General features: G+C 38.8%; 1 protein-coding gene across 6 annotated transcripts in view; it reads right to left on the bottom strand.

Moving 5' to 3' along the window:
- LOC115219756 (vacuolar protein sorting-associated protein 41 homolog) overlaps window positions 1-18,832 on the bottom strand; it is a 181,590-nt gene that overhangs the window by 4,183 nt on the left and 158,575 nt on the right. For all 6 annotated transcript variants that reach the window (XM_036509713.1, XM_029789996.2, XM_029789997.2 and 3 more), the window contains 11 exons: window positions 18,483-18,539; window positions 18,110-18,253; window positions 14,798-14,890; window positions 13,698-13,825; window positions 10,138-10,185; window positions 7,746-7,884; window positions 6,879-6,929; window positions 6,158-6,350; window positions 4,436-4,576; window positions 1,231-1,367; window positions 376-475 (listed from right to left, as the gene is read on the bottom strand). In XM_036509713.1, the coding sequence (XP_036365606.1) occupies window positions 376-475; window positions 1,231-1,367; window positions 4,436-4,576; window positions 6,158-6,350; window positions 6,879-6,929; window positions 7,746-7,884; window positions 10,138-10,185; window positions 13,698-13,825; window positions 14,798-14,890; window positions 18,110-18,253; window positions 18,483-18,539 (1,231 nt within the window). The remainder of the gene's footprint in view (window positions 1-375; window positions 476-1,230; window positions 1,368-4,435; window positions 4,577-6,157; window positions 6,351-6,878; window positions 6,930-7,745; window positions 7,885-10,137; window positions 10,186-13,697; window positions 13,826-14,797; window positions 14,891-18,109; window positions 18,254-18,482; window positions 18,540-18,832) is intronic.

Below are 18,832 nucleotides of genomic sequence, written 5' to 3'. Positions count from 1 at the left end.
TGGCTTTCTGAAACATCTTTTCACACTCAGAATTGCTGAAGCATGGAATAAACTACCTGCATCAGTTGTTAGCTGTCAGGACACGACAACCTTCAAAATTTCCATGCTTTCTCAAATCTGCTAACAGTACACCTGATGCCTCCCATCCCTGTTTTTAAAGACTTATTTACTGTTCACTTGCTGTGCATATTCTATGTACTGTTCAGGCAGTTTTGGTTTCTTTTTCTGATGAACTGTAGTGCACTTTAGCACTGTATACAATAAGTTCATTATTATTATTATTAAATGTAGAATGCTGCAGGCTTGCAAGCTCCTAGGGAAAGACAGATGTTAAAAAAGAGAGATATCTTAAAGTAGTGCTATGATTCTACTTACAATCAATCATATATCCTCGCTGTCGAGTCTTGATTTGTTTTGTCAGTAAACTATAACTGTCTTTGACAAGGATCTTCTGACAACCTTCCAGCAGGGCAATCTGCAATAATAAGAGGCACAACAATAACAACTTGTATATAGAGACAATGTTATACTTATAACAATATTTTTCAACTATTATTTTCATATTCTTATAACTTGCTCTGGCTGTTTTTTATGAATATGATGAATCTTTATTAGAAATCATTTTTTCTCTCTTTTTGGATCTCTCAAAAAGTTTGAATTGTTCTTTTTGAACTTATTTTTTCCATATATATATATATATATATATATATATATATATATATATATATATATATACACACACACACACACAAACATTACCACCACCTCTACTAAATATCCAAACACCACTATCAACAGCCAATAAGAAAGTGACTATAGCCTGTTAGAAATAACAGTTGAATCACCCTTAAATCACATCTGAGCATCTTCATAAAAAAGGGATGGACACACTGGTTAGTGTGATCCTAGATATATAAGCATGTGGGAGGGTCATGGCTGGAAAGTCTACAGCATAAACAATTATCACCATTACCTCTACTGCATGCTACAACACCCTACAACCATCACACAACACCACCAAACACCACACTAGTACACATTACACCATTACCACCACCAGATAACATAACTACTTCTACTACACCACACTCATATACACTGCACAACTACATACCACAACATACTACTACCTCCACTACACACAACAACACTATTACACATTACACCACCACACATTACTGCTTCCACTACACACCATCAAACCATTCTAAATAAGAAACACTACTTTACCTGAATCTGGTAATCCTGCAGGATCTTGACGAGTGAATCCCGCAGTTTTGGGATCTGCATACCATTCTGTATCCGTTTGATTAGGATAATAGGATCAACATGGGTTCCTATGTTCTGCAGAAGGCCTGTGATGAATCCTGGTGACAGATATAGATGTTTGATACTTCAGTGGTAGGGATCAAAAGATAAACGAGCTGGTCCCTGTTGCAGGGAGGAGTAAGCATATGAGGAGGTGCAGAAAAGCTTCTGGCTTTAAAGGGTATCGGTTGGAGACCTAACCTTCTGAGTTCTTTTACAGGGCTTAGAAAAACTGAAGGACTGCTGCAATAAGTGTAGGAATGTGAGAATGGAATATGTTGAATAAAATCATAATTAACTGGTCCTCCTGTATTTTGTTTTACTCAAAGCCAGGAACTTTGCAGCACCTCATCATAAGTGGAAGGGGTTGTAGACAAGGGTTTTGGCACAGAGGTAGAGTAACCTTTTGTTTTGTGTGTGTTGGTCAGGATCTGAGGTGTGACATGTTATGGTGGTTTTAAGGTCATATAGTGGCTGTAATGTGGTAACCATGACAACATCATAGCATCATAGCGACTGGTAGCAGTGTAGTGAATAAAGCAATATGGCTGGAACTAAGAAGGGCATCCAGTCATAGAAACCATGCTGAAATAGACAGGGAGCCCGAACAGCCCTTCAGCTGGTCAGCTCCTGTCAAACCGTTCAACTCATGCCAGTATGGAAAACGGACTTATGATGATGATGATGGTGTAGTGTAGAAGCTGTGTGGTGTGGTGATGTTAGTAACTGTGGCAGCATGGTGTGGTTTAGTGACTGTGTGATGTGGTGGTGTGATGACAGAGTGGTATGGTGGTGCAATGGTTAGAGTAGTATTGCGGTTATCGTAATTGGCTGGTGATATGCTGAGTTGGTAGTGGTTCCAGATGTGCTTGATGGGCTGCAGTTTACTGATGTGAAGTGGCAGGTGTGGGATGGTTGACAGGAGGACTGAGGTGCCACAGCTACACATTGAAAGTATGCTGCATATGGTAAGCTCAGAGAGGAACTGGTTGTGACAGTTGTCATGGTGACCCAGTCAGAGAAGAGTGGTTGCCATGGTGAGTCATAGAACAGGGTTGTAAACTCAGAAAACAAAGAGTGGGAGGCTACTCTTTAAAAACCCAGAGAAGAGAAAATGTGCATGTGCACATGTGTGCACGTGTGCGTGTGTGTGTCTGCATGCAAATTTGTTTGTATATACATGTGAGTGCATGAGAATGCAGATGTATGTACGTATAACCTGAAAGTTGTAAAGAAACTGATTTATTAGAACAGAAGGTTGTCAGGATATCTCAGGATATTCCACATCTTTTGTGAATATATAAATACATGTAGGTATGCAACTTAAAAGCTATATAGTTATTGAAAGAGAATGTCAACAGGTTATCCTACAGTTCCTTGTTTGTGTGTGTGCATATGTTTAAATACAGAGTTTGATTTGTAACCATGTGGTCATGAGTTTTATTTTACTGTGAAGCACCTTCCACAGGTCCTACAGTGCCGGGTGACCAATGCCTTATAAATGGAGAATTGGTAGATGTAAACTGATTGAAAGCCTGTAATGTGTGTGCATGTGTGTGTTGTGTGTGTGTGTGTGTGTGTCTGTGTGAAAATGTTTACAGTCCTTGTCAATAAACCAATCTGTAAGCTGTGTGCTTTTGAAGACAGTAAAGTAAAAAATTCTTTACTTGAAAAACTTGTAAGAATTAGCAACATGAAGGGCATCCATCTGTACAACAATGCCTCAATAATATGCATTTGTCTAACCCATATTAGCATGGAAAAATGGACATGAAAACAAATGAATATAGGTATTTCCGTATGTGTGTGTGTGTATGTGTGTATATGTGTGTGTGTGTGTGTGTATATATATATATATAATATATATATATATACATACATGCATGTAAGTATTTACATTATACTGGGTCACTTTTAGAGCTACAATTAAAATATAATCCAGCACCATCTGTTGCATGGTCAGGTCATTTTGCAACTAAACTGGTAATCTTATTATGCCTGTTTGATAAAAAGGATGGTTTTCATTGCAGACTCTGCAGAATGAAAAGCAGAACCTGTCAAAGGGCAAATGAGTTTAGTAAAGTCAATGGCCATCCTAAAGCTAGGGGTGAGAGGCATCTAGTCTTTGTTTAGACATCTGTAGGAAAAGGAAAACTCTAATGTAGCACCTGTACTTAGTTTGCATCCAATGATGTACACTACTGCTTCTTTTTGTTTGGGCAAATGCATACTTTGTTTAAAGAATGTGATTGGCCCTGTGTAAGGTCTTGCCTCACTTTAACCTTTAGCATGCTGTAAGTGCATCAAGTCACTGTGTGAGTTTTCTCCCCTCCCAATGCAACACAATGCACCTGCAGCTCAAGAGTGCTAATGGTCAAAAAGCTTGAGGCACAAGCTTTGCTTGTATTTTTTTAACATCTCTATGGTGTGTTACATGCTCTGGCTGGCCATAGCTGAGGAAGGCAAAACATTCAATGAATAATTCCATGATAGAATGAAGGTATGTGTCAGTGTGAGTGGTAAACCCTCTGAACACCTGCTGTAAGAGGTGCTCCATCAGAGTATTGTAGGTCACTAACAGGAGTGAAAAGACATGTCTGTGCTGCTTATGTTTAAGAGAACAATCAAGCGATGGCATTACTTGAAATCATGTTGCAGCCATCATGTATATGTGCGTATGTATGTATGTGAAATTGTAATCGAGTGAAATCGTAGTTGTGGCTGATGACAGTGCTGCCTAATTGGCACCTGTGCCGGTGGCACATAAAAAGCATTATTTGAGTTGTGGCCAATGCCAGTGCCGCCTGACTGGCACCTGTACTGGTGACATGTAAAATGTACCATTCAAGTGTGGCTGATGCCAGTGACACATAAAAAGCACCATTCAAGCATGACCGATGCCAGTGCCATCTGACTGGCTCCTGTGCCAGTGGTACGTAAAATTACCCACTACACTCTCTGAGTGGTTGACAGTAGGAAGGGCATCCAGCTGTAGAAACCTTGCCAAATCAGATTGGTAGCTGGTGCAGCCTCCCGGCTTGCTAGTTCTCAGTCAAACTGTCCAATCCAAGCCAGCATGGAAAGCGGATGTTAAACGACGATGTGTCAGATAAGACTGGATAGTTACCTGGTTTGTTGATGGAGAAAGTTATCAAGTCATCCCACAGTTCCTTGTCATTGTGTTCTTTACAGAAATCTATGGCTTTCTGGACATTGTTCTGCAGCTCCATTATCACATGTAATGCTCCTTTTGTGTCACCCATTTTATCTGAAAGGGAAACGAACAACTCAATAAAACATGTACCTGGGTAGGTAGAAAACAGGTAGATAGCCCATCTTCAGAAAACATAGCAGATGATGATGCTGGCAGAAAGACAATACATAAGTAGTAAGCAACCTTCTCTATTTTATGATAGAGAGCATACTACCAAAAAGAGCATTTTGATAACAACAATTAATTTACCAGTTGCGTTTGCCTATTCAATACCTACAAAGCAGGTCTACTGTCCACATTAATGTGTATAGACCATATCTATTATCCATTATCAATATTCTACGTCCATTTTCCCTGACTGACATTGATTATATGGATCTGTTCCAGCACTTGTGATTCTTCATCTCTTTTGTGTGATTCAACATCTTGAGATCATACATTACAATATCTTCCTCAGTTTTCTTCTTCTGCAAGTTCTTTCCATGAAGAATATCTATTATGCCAATTCTGTTAACACAATTGCTAGTTTTCATTAATGTTGCCCGTATATCACAGGTTAGTGGGTCCTGAACTATTTCCAGATCGACAATTTTAGAGTAGAACAGAGGAGCCAGTTTCATCCCACATAGTAGATGAGATACTTTAATTAGGAACACCCCATAAATTCAATTAGAAATATATTCATGAAACATGCTATTATGTAAACAAGAATCGAGGAAAAACAGTCTAATTGCACAGACACACACAAAACAAAATTTTGGTTGACTAACCCAAGTATGTTACTATAATACTTCCATTACAGTTACCAGATATAACTGTACAGATGGTTGTATCATCTCCAGTGTTCATCTTCCCACCTTTCAACACATACATACATACATACACTGCCTCTATCATCACGATCATCATCATTATTCTCATTACAAAAGTCATTACAGTCGTCAGTCACATCACTGAGCCAATAAAAGTGCTTCTGCATGGTTGCTTGATCTCCTAGGAATAGCAACCAAAATTCACTGAAATCACACCTTACTGTCTTCAAAAAGAATGAAGGACATATTGGACAATGTAGTCTCTGATGTGTGAAAGGATGGGATGATTATGGCTGGTATGCCTTTGATAATAAATCTGTTTGGTCAGGGCTGTCCTGGGATTCAACATAACCGTCAGCACAGCTGAAACCTCTATAGACACCATCACCAAGACCACCTGTCACAGCTCCACTTTTGTTTTTAGTTGAAAGACACAAAATTACACAATTCCCTATATTTATTAACTGATAGAAAGTAAAGCCGCAAAGAACCATTACCAGAACTGTGTTAGTGTAGAAATGAGTTTAACATAGTATATTAACATGACAATCCTCTGCCCAATGCTATTTCTCTAGATCTAAACCCAATCTCTCTTTCACACACACATACGTTAGGAAGGGCATCCAGCTGTAGAAACACTGCCAGATCAGACCGGGCCTGGTGCAGCCTTCTGGCTTCCCAGACCCCAGTCGAACCATCCAACCCATGCCAGCATGGAAAGTGGATGCTAAACGATGATGATGATGATAATACATTTGCAGAGAAAATACTTCGATGCCATCCTGAGATAGAAGCTACACTGTGTAACTGAAATGCTACTTACTCAGAAGGAAGACTTGTTCTGGTAAGAAGTTCCGAATGCGGCATTCCTCAAGGGCTGCCTGCAGAGGGCAGTGTGTGCTGTTCTTGAGTAAAGGCAGCAACTTCTCTCTGTCGTACTCTGCATATAATTTTATTTGCATTGCATGGTATTCCTGGCCCAAGTGAGGATCCTTTTGGAACAATTTGTCAAGGTACTGCAGTGGAGAAAGAAAAAAAATTAGAATAGAATAGTGCATAAAAGGGAGTCAATGAATGCTACTGACATATAGATCAGCATTAACTGAGGAATGTAGCAGAAAATACTTAAAGCAAATAGTATAATGTGGAAGCCTCTATGCAATGAGTAGTAAAATCTCCCTCAAATCACCCTCTACAATTTAAGAAATGAAGCACACATTAGAAAATGTATATCTATATACACTATGTTTGAAAAAGATGACAGGATGGTCACGACTGAAATGTCCTTGATCATAGGTCCTTTTGATTTGGGGCTGATATTGGGCTGAATTCAATGAGGCAGCAAACGAACTGCCAGAAATAACAGCCAAATCTCCTTCAAATAACATTGCCAGCTTAGTAAGGAAACAAGGATAGATTAGATAACACTTCTAAAATACACTATGTCCCATAAAAGCAAGTGGGAGGTCATAACTGGAATGCCCCTGATTATAAGTTTGCTGGATTAAGTCTGACACACAAACACCAACACTGTCTATACTTACACGATGCAACAGCTCTGGGGTTGGTTCCAGTTGCTGAACAACCTTTTTGATCTGTAAAAGAAAAAAAGTTGTATATTTTTTATTCATTTAATTGTTATTAAATTTCAAAAAAGGAACTGAGAAAAGCCACACGGAAACAATACACAAAAAAAAAACAAAACAAAACAAAAAATTCAAAGAACTGATATTACAAAATTACCAGAAAGGAGGACCGACTCTTGCTGCTCACAATTTTGCTATACCTGTCTCTGCTCTGAGAATTACTTGTGTCCTAATTAACACAAGTAATTCTCAGGTCAGAGATTGGCCTAATTGTTTGCAACAAGCACAAGTGTGGTTGTATGGTACCTTGGGCAAGTGTCTTCTACTATGACCCCAGGTCGATCAAAACCTTGTGAGAGGATTTGGTAGATGGAAACGGAATGAAGTCATTGTGTATGGTGTGTGTGTGTGTGCGTATGTATATGTGTGTGTGTGTATATATATATACACCCCCACACGTATGTATGCATGTATGTATGTATGCATGTATGTATGTATGTGTTTTTGTGGCTGTGTTTGTCGTTTACCACTGCTTGACAGCTAGTGTTGGTTTGTTTATATCTCCCTGACTTAGCAGTTTGGCAAACAAAAACAATAGAATAAGTACCAGACTTTAAAAAAAATAAGTACTGGAGTCAATTCGTTTGACTAGAAACCCTTGAAGCAGTGCCCTAGCTTGGTCACAGTCCAATGACTAGAAGAAGCAAAAGAATAACATGGTGGACTGTGCTAAAGGCATCTATGAATCAAATAAATGGAGGTGGTCTAAAATGAGGATATAGAGTTTGTAGCTTATTGAGAAAGAAAAAGCAAGAAGAGGTTTACCGGTATCTTTTCAATGTTATCAAGCAGCAGTATCACAGCTTTCTCTGAATCAAACTCCATCAACTGTACAATACGGTCGGTTATTGAATCAAACAAGTTGTGTTTGTTGATTAAGTTAAAAACATCCTTGTGTTTCATCCTGTACAAAGGAAAGAGAGAGATAGGTTAATACATTAAAAAGATTCTTATAGCACATCACCACCAGCATCATCATCATCAAATATTTATGCCTTTTGTTAGCATGGTTTGGACAATTTTATAGGATCTAACAAGTCCAAGGACTGCATTGTGCTCCACTGTCTACCTTGGAATGGTTTCTACAGCTGGTTACTCTTCCTAATGCCAACCATTTTACAGTGTGAACTGGGTGAATTTTTTTGCCACCAGAATTAGTAAGGCCCAATGTCGCCTATCGTTACCAATGTCGCCTTACTGGCATCTGTGCTGGTGGCATGTGTAAAAAGATTCGAGCAAGGTCATTGCCAGTACCACCTGACTGGCCCCAGTGCTGGTGGCATGTAAAAAGCACCCACTACACTCTCGGAGTACTTGGCGTTAGGAAGCGCATCCAGCTGTAGAAACTCTGCCAGATCAAGATTGGAGCCTGGTGCAGCCATCTGGTTCGCCAGCCCTCAGTCAAAATCGTCCAACCCATGCTAGCATGGAAAGCGGACGTTAAACGATGATGATGATCATCATGCAAGACTACAAAACCCAAAGAGAGATGGCTTTATGCCAGGAGACGAAAGATTAAAGCATGAAAGAAGGGGTCAACAGTAGAACAGGCTTCTTGCTGAACAGGGGCAACATAGTTACTCACATTTTTGAAGGGAAGGTAGGAGGGGGTACTAGGAGTGGACTGGAGAAGAGAAAAATAGTGGTGATGAAGTGTATGTGTGAACTCCCAAGGTATGAAATGAGTAAAAGTGAATGGGGGCAGAAGAGCAGAGAGTAGTTAGTATTGAGTATAGGGTACAGATTGTGTATTGATACTAAGGTGTGTGGATAGTAATAGTTATATGATAGGATATTATGTAGATGCAAAGTGGAAGCTGGTGAGGTGTGCTGAAAGAGGTGTTTGCAGTTTCGGTATTAAATAGTATGTTAATGGCTGTAGTGGTGGGGTAGATGTAGAGGTGCGCTTGTGTGTGTGTGTGTTTGTGTGTGTGTGTGTGTGTGTGTGTGAACACGACATGTATATAGGTAACTGAAGCAATTTGCAAGGGAGAGAACCGTTGGTTAGAAACCAGTTGGTAGTGCAATTAGAGAATTCGAAGGGAGATAACGCGTGTGTGTATGAGTATTTGCGTGAGAGAGAGAGAGAGAGAGAGAGAGAGAGAGGAGAGAGAGAGAGAGAGAGGGAGAAAAAGAAGGCAATAACTAGCAGCGGTAAATTTGTTGTGTGACGCAGTTTATGTCTTGTTTAGCCCCATATCAGCCCAGGGTACTGAAGCAGTCACCTTCTCATAATATTCTGACATATTTCCCTGGTGCATGTTCAATTTATTTTAAGCCAGTAGGATGTGATTTAAAGAATCGGCTGCTATTTCAGACAAGTCAAGCAACTCTGTAGAGCACTGGTTCTCAACCAGTATCTATATGAGATTTGGGGGAGCGGGGTCCAGTTAATAAAATAGTAAATTGGGGATCAACATTAGCATTTTAAGGGCTCCTGAAAATTTTCTGATTTTGATGTCATCATCATCATCATCGTTTAACGTCCGCTTTCCATGCTAGCATGGGTTGGACGATTTGACTGAGGACTGGCGAACCAGATGGCTGCACCAGGCTCCAATCTTGATATGTATTGGTATTGACTGCAAGAAACAGGTTTCTTTCTCTAACATTTTACTTAGTCCACCCTACACAAGTTAATGTGTGAAAAACTAAATAGGAATTTCGAAAGAAGTTTCTATAAAACTAGTTTTTAGACATCGAAGGGCCATGAGAGTTCACCAAAATAAAAGAGTAATCATAGGGGTCCATAGATTAAAACTGGTTGAGAACCCCTGCTGTAGAGGTTCCTTCATGTGTAGACTTAAAGAAATAGTGTATGGAAGTACATAGTTAATTGTGTAAAGCATAGGGCATGGAGGTGTAGTGTGTAGAGTCTGGAGATGTGGTGTTTAGAAAGAAGTAAATATGTACAGTGTAAAGGTAAATGTGTAAAATCTGGAGGCATAGGGTGTAGAAATAAGTGTGTAGAGTGTAAAAGTAAATGTAGAAAGCCTGGAGGTGTAGTGTGTAGAATGTGTACAGTAAGGAGATGTGATGTGTAGGAAAGTAAATGTGTACAGTGTAAAGGTAAATGCATAGAGCCTGGAGGTGGTTGTAGCAGTGAATGCATGGAATCAGACAGTGTAAAGTATAATTGTAAACTTGTATTACTTACTGGAGGTAAATAGTTAAAGCTTTGTCATATCTTTTCTGGAATATGTATCTGAAAATATAATAAAAACAAAATAAAATTATGTATTTAATTATCCATGGTTTTCAACACAGACACAAAGACATCAGATAACTGGGAAGGTGGGACACAGTCAATAAAGTCTATGCATATGCTTCACTGGAACTTATTTTATCATCAGAAAGATGAGAGTCAAAGTTGATCAAAGCAAGGTTTGAACTTAGAACATGAGTGTAACTAAATGCTATAAAGTACTTTACCTGATGCCCTACAAAACTGGCCAACCCACTGTTTTTTCAGTAATAATAGAATTTAGTGAAAATATGAAAACCAACAATTTTCAGGAATGGTTTAGTTGATTACATTGACACCAGTATTTGACTGGTACTTTATCAGCTGGAGGAAAGGCAAAGGTGACCACAACAGGATTTGAATCTAGAACTTAAAGAGCTGAAATAAAAACCATAGAAGACATTTTTCTGACACTTGGATGATTGTTGAACAATGTTCACATCCCTATCTTAACTCTTTGTACACCTGTGTTGTTTAGTGAGACTTTTTTCAACTCTGTTATGATTCACAAACAAGAGTTTATTACAGCAGTATGATCAGACTAATGCAGTCTGATCATATATTCATGTATTCCAGGAGCTAGGCTATAGTCTCTCTCACTCACTCTCACACACACACACACACACACACACACACACACACACACACACACACATATACATGAAACCATTGGTAGCTTGTAAACCCACAAAAGGAAAATTCATCCATCAATGTGGTGTTGAGTACCCATTCTCACTGTTCTATATCAGCAAATATATATATTCAAAACATCTAAATGAAACCAAATAAAACATGACCTGCCAGAATAAAAAAAAAGTCAAATCTCCATCAAACCATATTGTGCTGTCTTAAAAAAGGAAGGACATAGTTGTTGTTGGTGCTATTGTAATTTCAAGTACACCTTGATAAAGCAGATCTATGATCAAAGATGTTTTAACAACTGGTGAAGTAGTTATTTGCAATTAGGTTAACTGGCTCCTTGAAAGATAACAGTTTTAGATTTGAACATATTGCAGTGCTGGTGACAGGATCCAACACATTATGTATAGGACAGCAACTTAATGTAAAATAACTTGTTACGGTTTTCTCAACAGATTTTCTATAGAAATTATAGTCAGCACTGATTTTGTTACAACATTTCATATCTGAGATGCCTGATGTAAACAGCAACAACGAGATTCATCATCATCATCATTTAGCGTCCGTTTTCCATGCTAGCATGGGTTGGACGGTTCGACCAGGGATCTGGGAAGCCAGAAGGCTGCACCAGGCTCCAGTCTTATCTGGCAATGTTTCTACAGCTGGATGCCCTTCCTAACGCCAACCACTCCGTGAGTGTAGTGGGTGCTTTTTACGTGCCACCCGCACAGGTGCCAGGCGAGGCTGGCAATGGCCACGGTCGGATTGGTGCATTTTATGTGCCACCGGCACGGAAGCTAGTCGAAGTGGCACTGGCATCGGCCACAATTCGGATAGTGCTTTTTACGTACCACCAGTCCAGGGGTCCTGGCATCTGCCGGGTGCCAGTCATAGGATTGGTTCAATTTCGATTCTGAGATTGAAAATGGAAAATGGGCAATGAGCGTATATAACACATTTCAGGAGTATGTAAAATTGGTATATCCAAAAACGTTACACCGCTGTATTTAGTGGTTATTTAAGCAATGATTAATGGGTTGGATGGGTACTGACAAAGGAACAAAGACTCCTGAAATAACCTTAACAAATGATGTAATAGCAATGCTAACACAGTAAAACATGGTATTGACTTATAAAAATGCTTAATATATTTTGTAGTATATTATGGTTGCATAACGAGATATGGTGTCCCTACAGGTCATTAATGTAAAGTGATAGCGCATGTCAAATGGTGAATGGATCTCTGCTGGTTTCAACACTATTTAGCAGTTTGACAAACTGAATTTCCTACTCATTGAATTAGCATGTGAGTAACTGAGCATTCCACAGTTATGTGTAGCCTCAACAGAATTCTCAGGCAGATTCAGCGTGACACAGAATGTAACGAGGCTGTACCATTTTAATTACAGATGCAAACCAGCTAATGTGCTTCTATACAGCTTCCCCCCAATCCACTTACCTTCACCAGGCTATAGGAAATTACAAATGTCCAAAATGACATATAATTCTAAATTGGAGACCTCATGGTTGCAAAGCAAACTTCTTAACCATAGTGGTATGATGTGAAGAACAATATTGTGCATAATGAAAAATGTCACTAGATATGTTTAAAAAGAGTCTTCAACATATAACTATGAAAGCTGTAGAGCCAGTGCTGGATCAACCATTAAGCTAAATAAAGCATGTGCTTAGGGCAGCAAAGAAGTGGAGGTGGGGTACAACAGAAATAGTAAATTGGTTTATGGCACAAAAGAAATCACTCGAAATTCAGGATGCCTTATCTGTACTAAGTATAGAAGCAGATGTCTCACGCAAGATTAATTTTGAGGAGCTGATCAAAGACTTTGCAATTTAAAAAAAGTAGGAGAAACCTTTTCAAATATAAAGTGGAAGTATGCAAAAGTAAACACTATTTTCCATCTTATTGTTAATTTTGTTTCATTTTGAAAAATAAAAATTCATTTTATGGTTTATTATTGTTTATATTTTGAATTACATATATATGGGGGTACCAAAATCTTGTAATTGCTTAGAGCTTCTAAGGGTCTTAATCTGGCCCTGTGTGGAGCTGATATGTATTATCAAGAAGATAGTCCTGAAACTGTACAGTATCTAGTGACTAGGTTCATAGTTGAAGAAAGAATTACATGCTTAACACAAAGAACAAGCTGGGAGTGCTATCATTGGGGTTTAATCCTTTAGCATTTAATCCTTTAGCATTTAATCCTTTAGCATTTAATCCTTTAGCATTTTAGCCATATCCAGCCAAAATATTCTACCTGCTTTATTTTCAAACTGACCCCTCACACTTACTCTACAATGTCATTCTAAAAGTAAGCTACCACATCAGCAAAATCTTGAAGCTATGAGATAATGCACGATTAATTCAAAACAATGTGAACAAATAAGTACTACTTTCAACAGCGAAGGCACATGGCACAGTGGTTAGAGCGTCAGGCTCACAATCATGAGATAGTGATTTGATTCCTGGACCAGGCTGTGTGTTGTGTTCTTGAGCAAGACACTTTATGTCATGTTGCTCCAGTTCAGTTAGCTGTAGAAATGAGTAGCAACATCACTGGTACCAAGCTGTATCAGCCCTAAGCTTTCCCTTGGATATTGTCGGTGGCATGGAGAGAGAAGGCTGGTATGCATGGGCAACCGCTGGTCTTCCATAAACAACTTTGCTTGGACTTGTGCCTTAGAGGGGAAATTTCTAGGTACAATCCCAAGGCCATTCATGACCAAAAGTAGTCTTTACCCTTTTACTTTCAGTAGAATAATCTGAATGCTAAAGGCTTAAAAAAAAAACATAATATCAAAGATCTACTTACAGCTCTCCTAAACACTCCAGTAGTGTAAGGTTGTTCCTATCTTTCTCATGTTCATTTAGGAGAATGTTGATGATAACTTGCATGTTGTAGAGGTTGTGTGGCCACGACCGAATCAGATGAAGGAAACCCTGGAATTAAGCAGAGGAACACTGCATGAAGCAAGACATGTTTCCATTGCAAAATTGTATTTAAAACACAAGAACATTATATAATTTGATATGTAACAACATGCAACATCATATAAGACTGTATTTTCAGAAAGCACCACGTTTTTAGATAATACACCATTGAACATTTTTTTTAGGTTGTATGCCACCCAAAGATTTAGTGGCATATGGCAATCCAGTGAAGGGATATAAAGAGAATACTTTATATGAAGAATTTAGAAACACACAAACATATATCTATGTAGAACAATGTAGAACCTTGTAGGCAATGTCATGACACTGTAAAACTAAATTTATTCTTGGTCTTTTGTAAAGCCAATGAAGAAGCTTCTATGTGGTTGTTTAACTTGCTAGAAATCACAGCCAAATCTCTCTCAGAAATCTTACCCCCATCCTAGAAAGGGACATGCTGGACAATGAGGTCCAGCGGGGTATTGTACCTAAGAAAAAGACATGTCTGCTGAATCAGGACCGACCTGGGTCTAAACAACAACAACTTGTAATAATTCTAACAATTTATTGATTTGTAATAGTTCTAGCAATTTATTGATATGGCCATGGTATATAGCATATTATAAAACACAGCTAGTCATAGTATTTAAGACACACTATGTACATATATTAAACACCTGAGATTGTGTGCTTATCATTAAATACATGATGTTTATATATATAATATTAAGTACATGAGCTGTGCGTAGATTGTATCAAATACAAGATTTTATTGTTAGCATTATTTTACATCTGCTTCTCTGTTCTGGCATGAATTGGACAGTTTTTTACTTAGAGTGTTTTTTTATGGACAAATAATCTTCTTGTTACTAAAAATAATAATAAATAAATAGAAGAAAAGAAAACAGAAGACCAGTTTGTCCATGGCTGGAACATCTTACTGAATCAAGAATAACATTATGAAACCATTTGTGACCTTACCTCATGATCTGTTCTCAAGAATTCATTAAGGACTACTTCATAGATATGTGGACTGAGTAAAGGATCACCACAGGGAAGATGGGGGGCCAAAATCTGACAAAATAGACGAGAGAAATTCTGACATTAGATAAGCCATTTAATTCATAATACCAAATACATATATAAAACACAATATACATGCCAATATTATATAAAGCACAATTGGTGCAAGCACAGCTGTTTGTTGAGACGCTTGCTTCTCAACCACATGGTTTTTGGTTCTGTTCCACAATGTGGCACCTAGAGCAGGTGTCTTCTGTTAAATCCTTGGATCAACCTAAGCTGTAAGAAAGGATTTCATAAAGGGAAACTGACAGAGATCCATCATGTGTGTGTGTTTGTGTGTGTGTGTGTGTTTGCATGTGTGTTGTCAGAAATAGGCGAGGGTTGGTGACAGGAAGGGCATCTGACTACAGAAAGTTCTGTCTGACACATGTATTGTTTTACATAATATTGATTTCAAGTGTTGGTACAAGATTAGTAAGTTGAGGGGAAAGGGTAAGTTGATTACATCAACCCCAGTACTCAGCTGGTACTTATTTTAGCAACCCCAAAAGGATCAAAGGCAAAGTTGACCTTGGTGGAATTTGAACTCAGAACGTAAAGATGGATGAAATGTTGCTAAGCATTTTGCCAGGTGGGGTAATGATTCTGCCAGCTCACCGCCTTACTGTTTCATATAATATTGATATGTATGTTGTATAGAGCATGTTCAAATGCAAGCATGAAAAAGTGGATATTAAACTGGTGATGATGATATATCCAACATACCTAAAATATCAACAATATATAAAATACAATAAAACAAATATCATCATCATTTAACTTTCTTGTGCCATGCTGGCATGGACTGGATACTTTGATAGGATCCGATGGATCCAAGGACTGCATCATACTCCAGGATCTGTTTTGGCATAGTTTTTAAAGTTGCATGTCCTTCCAAATGCCAACTACTTTACAGTGTGTACTGGATGCTTTTCTCTTTCTTCCAGAGCAGGTTCAGGTGGAAGTGGGGCTACACAACTCCTCATATTTAGGAGAGAGTTAGAAATGAAATCAGTAGTAGATGCAGAGCCAGAAAATACTTCAGTCCCCAACGACAACTGCTGAACCCCACAAAATTCAAGTATGGACCACAGTAGAACGCTACATCCACATCTGGGAAAGCGGTGTTGCTCTACACACTTGATCAAACAGACCTATGACATAAGGTGTCCAAGTGTGACCATTCCATACATTTTGTATGCTTGTAGGACTTCACTTTTATCGAGCACAGCAAAACACTACTCATCACAGTCCTTTGTTAGCTCCACCATGAAGCTTAACATCTTCAGTCTTCACTATCTTGTCCCTTATCCTCCTGGCTCCGCCTCTTCCACAAGTTCCATACACTTTAAGTCACTCACAAACATACTCCAACCTCTGGTCCACAGACATGCTGTATCCCCTCTCTGCCTTTCTACCACTACTTGAGTGGCCGCTACTCCTGGTAGGTCTCTTGTGCTACCTCCACTCAGGCACTCCCAACTCATTCATTTCTCTTCCACCCATTATCCATATTGTATTCTTCACTCACCAGATTCCCAACTAACCCCTATACCCAATGGCTCCTTTCAAGAATGCCATATCTCACGAATCCCCCTCCTATATGTGTCAGCCTGTAACTATTTAACAACATTGATTTCACCAGTTTGAGAAGGATGCTATGGCTATAGGCACACTCACTTTCCTCTAGACAGAAACCAATTAAAAAAAAAATCAATATATCATAAAACAATACATTCAACACACACAATATATAAACACAATGTAACATTTAATAGTTTCTGTCTCAGATGATTGTATTTGTTAATAGATCAAACCAATTGAAATGTAATTCAGCTGTAAATATTGATTTTAAATTTTGGCACAGGGCCAGCAATTGTGAGAGGGGGCTAGTCAATTACACCAACCTCAGTGCTTAATTGGTGCTTATTTCATCAACCCCAAAAGGATGAAAGGCAAAGTGGACCTCGGCAGAATTTGAACTCAGAACGTAAAGCCGAAAAAATGCAGTTAAGCATTTTGCCCAGTGTGCTAACGATTTTGCAAACTCTCCACTTTAAGATAGAGTTATATTGGTTTCAAATTTTGACACAAGGCTGTCGATTTGGGGGAGGATGAAAATGAATTACATCATCCCCAGTGCTCAACTAGTACTTATTTTATCAACCCTGAAAGGATGAAAGGCAAAGTTGATCTTGGCAGAATTTGAATTAAGAATGCAAAAAACAGATGGAATGCCACTAAGCATTTCGCTCGGTGTGCTAAGGGTTCTGCCAGCTTGCCACCTTTGTAGCTGTAAATATTAAAAGATGCTTCATCTCTGAGGTTAGTAATCTGAAAAGTAATATTGGGAAACAAAAAATGTATAGTTGCATAGTTGCAGTTCATGTGTGGTAACATACTCATGTTAAATACTGAATTTATATTTTTGTTATTGTGCATACATGTGTATATATAACTGTGGGTAAAATCTGAATCGAAATCAAATTCAATGACTGGCATCTGTGCTAGTGGAGTGCTAAGAGTACCATACAAGTGAGATCGTTGCCAGAGTTACAAGCTGGCCTCTGTGCCGATGGCATATAAAAACACCATTCAAGCGTGATCGTTACTGGTGTCACCTTACTAGCACCTGTGCTGGTGGCATGTGTAAAAAACATTCGAGCGAGGTCGTTGCCAGTGCCACTGGACTTGCTCCTATGCAGGTGGCACATAAAAGCACCCTTTACACTCTCGGAGTGGTTGGCATTAGGAAGAGCATCCAGTTATAGAAACATTGCCAGATCAGATTGGAATGTGGTGCAGCTGCTGGTTTTCCAGACCTCAGTCAAACCATCCAACCCATGCCAGCATGGAAAACGGATGCTAAACGATGATGATGATGAGTGGTAAGTACCATCACCAATGTGACGTATGCAAAGGACTGAGAAAAACCCTGTCTTCTCAGAGAGAGAGAGAGAGAAAACAGGAGGGAGAGAAAGAGGAGAGGAGGAAGAGAAAGGGAAGAGAGAGAGGAGGGAGAGAGAAAGAAAGGAGGCAAGAAGGAGAAAGAGAAAGGGGGAGAGAGAGAGAGAGAGAGAGAGAGAGAGAATTTTATAACAAAACAACAAAATAACATGAAGATAATATCTGATTTGGTGACTGATAGCTCTAAGATGAAATCCTCTTGCAAGTGCAAGGAAAGATGTGTGCATCTGTGAGTGTGAACGTGTGTGTGTGTGTACTAACCTTAAGTTGACCAATATCATTGAACTTTTCAAATGTGGATTCCCAAAGTTCTTTCTTACGTCCCAATATTCGGACACACAGTTGGGCTGCTTCTTCATATTCAGCAGCCTCGAGGAGATGATCTAAGTATTGCTTTCCGAGTTCCTGAAAATAAAATAAAATATAATTATCACAAGACTCCGTACTTAACTAATTGCAGTGCTTCGGTCACATTTCATTTCATATGTGAAATGGTCCAGTCTTATGAAGATCTAACCAACACTCATGAGGATGCTGATAATGAAGATAGTGGCCATGATGATGATGCTAATGAAGATGGTCATGATGATGGTGCTGATGATGATGATGGAATTATGTAAATTTAACAAGTTACCTGGACATTATGTTTCTTCAGTTCTCTACTGTGAGCCATAGCAGATTCCATTGCATCCTGGTTTATGAGACAGAGAAGAAAAAATCAACAATATAGATATTATAATAATAATAATAATAATAATAATAATCGTACATGGAACAAATAAGGGCTGCAGTAAGAGTGGAACACTTGCAGAAAACAGCACTGCTTGGAACCATGCGAATACTCTGGATGGTGCACGAAAAATAAGGGGTGTTACCTTAGTTCACTAGTAGTGAACAGCTGACACCATAGTACACCTCAAGCATTAGAAACTGTGCAAAGACAATGAAATAATGATAATAATAATAAAAATAAATAGACAAAGC

The sequence above is a fragment of the Octopus sinensis genome, linkage group LG15, assembly GCF_006345805.1.
Source record: "Octopus sinensis linkage group LG15, ASM634580v1, whole genome shotgun sequence".
Taxonomy (NCBI): domain Eukaryota; kingdom Metazoa; phylum Mollusca; class Cephalopoda; order Octopoda; family Octopodidae; genus Octopus; species Octopus sinensis.
This window is presented reverse-complemented; position numbering and strand designations above follow the sequence as displayed.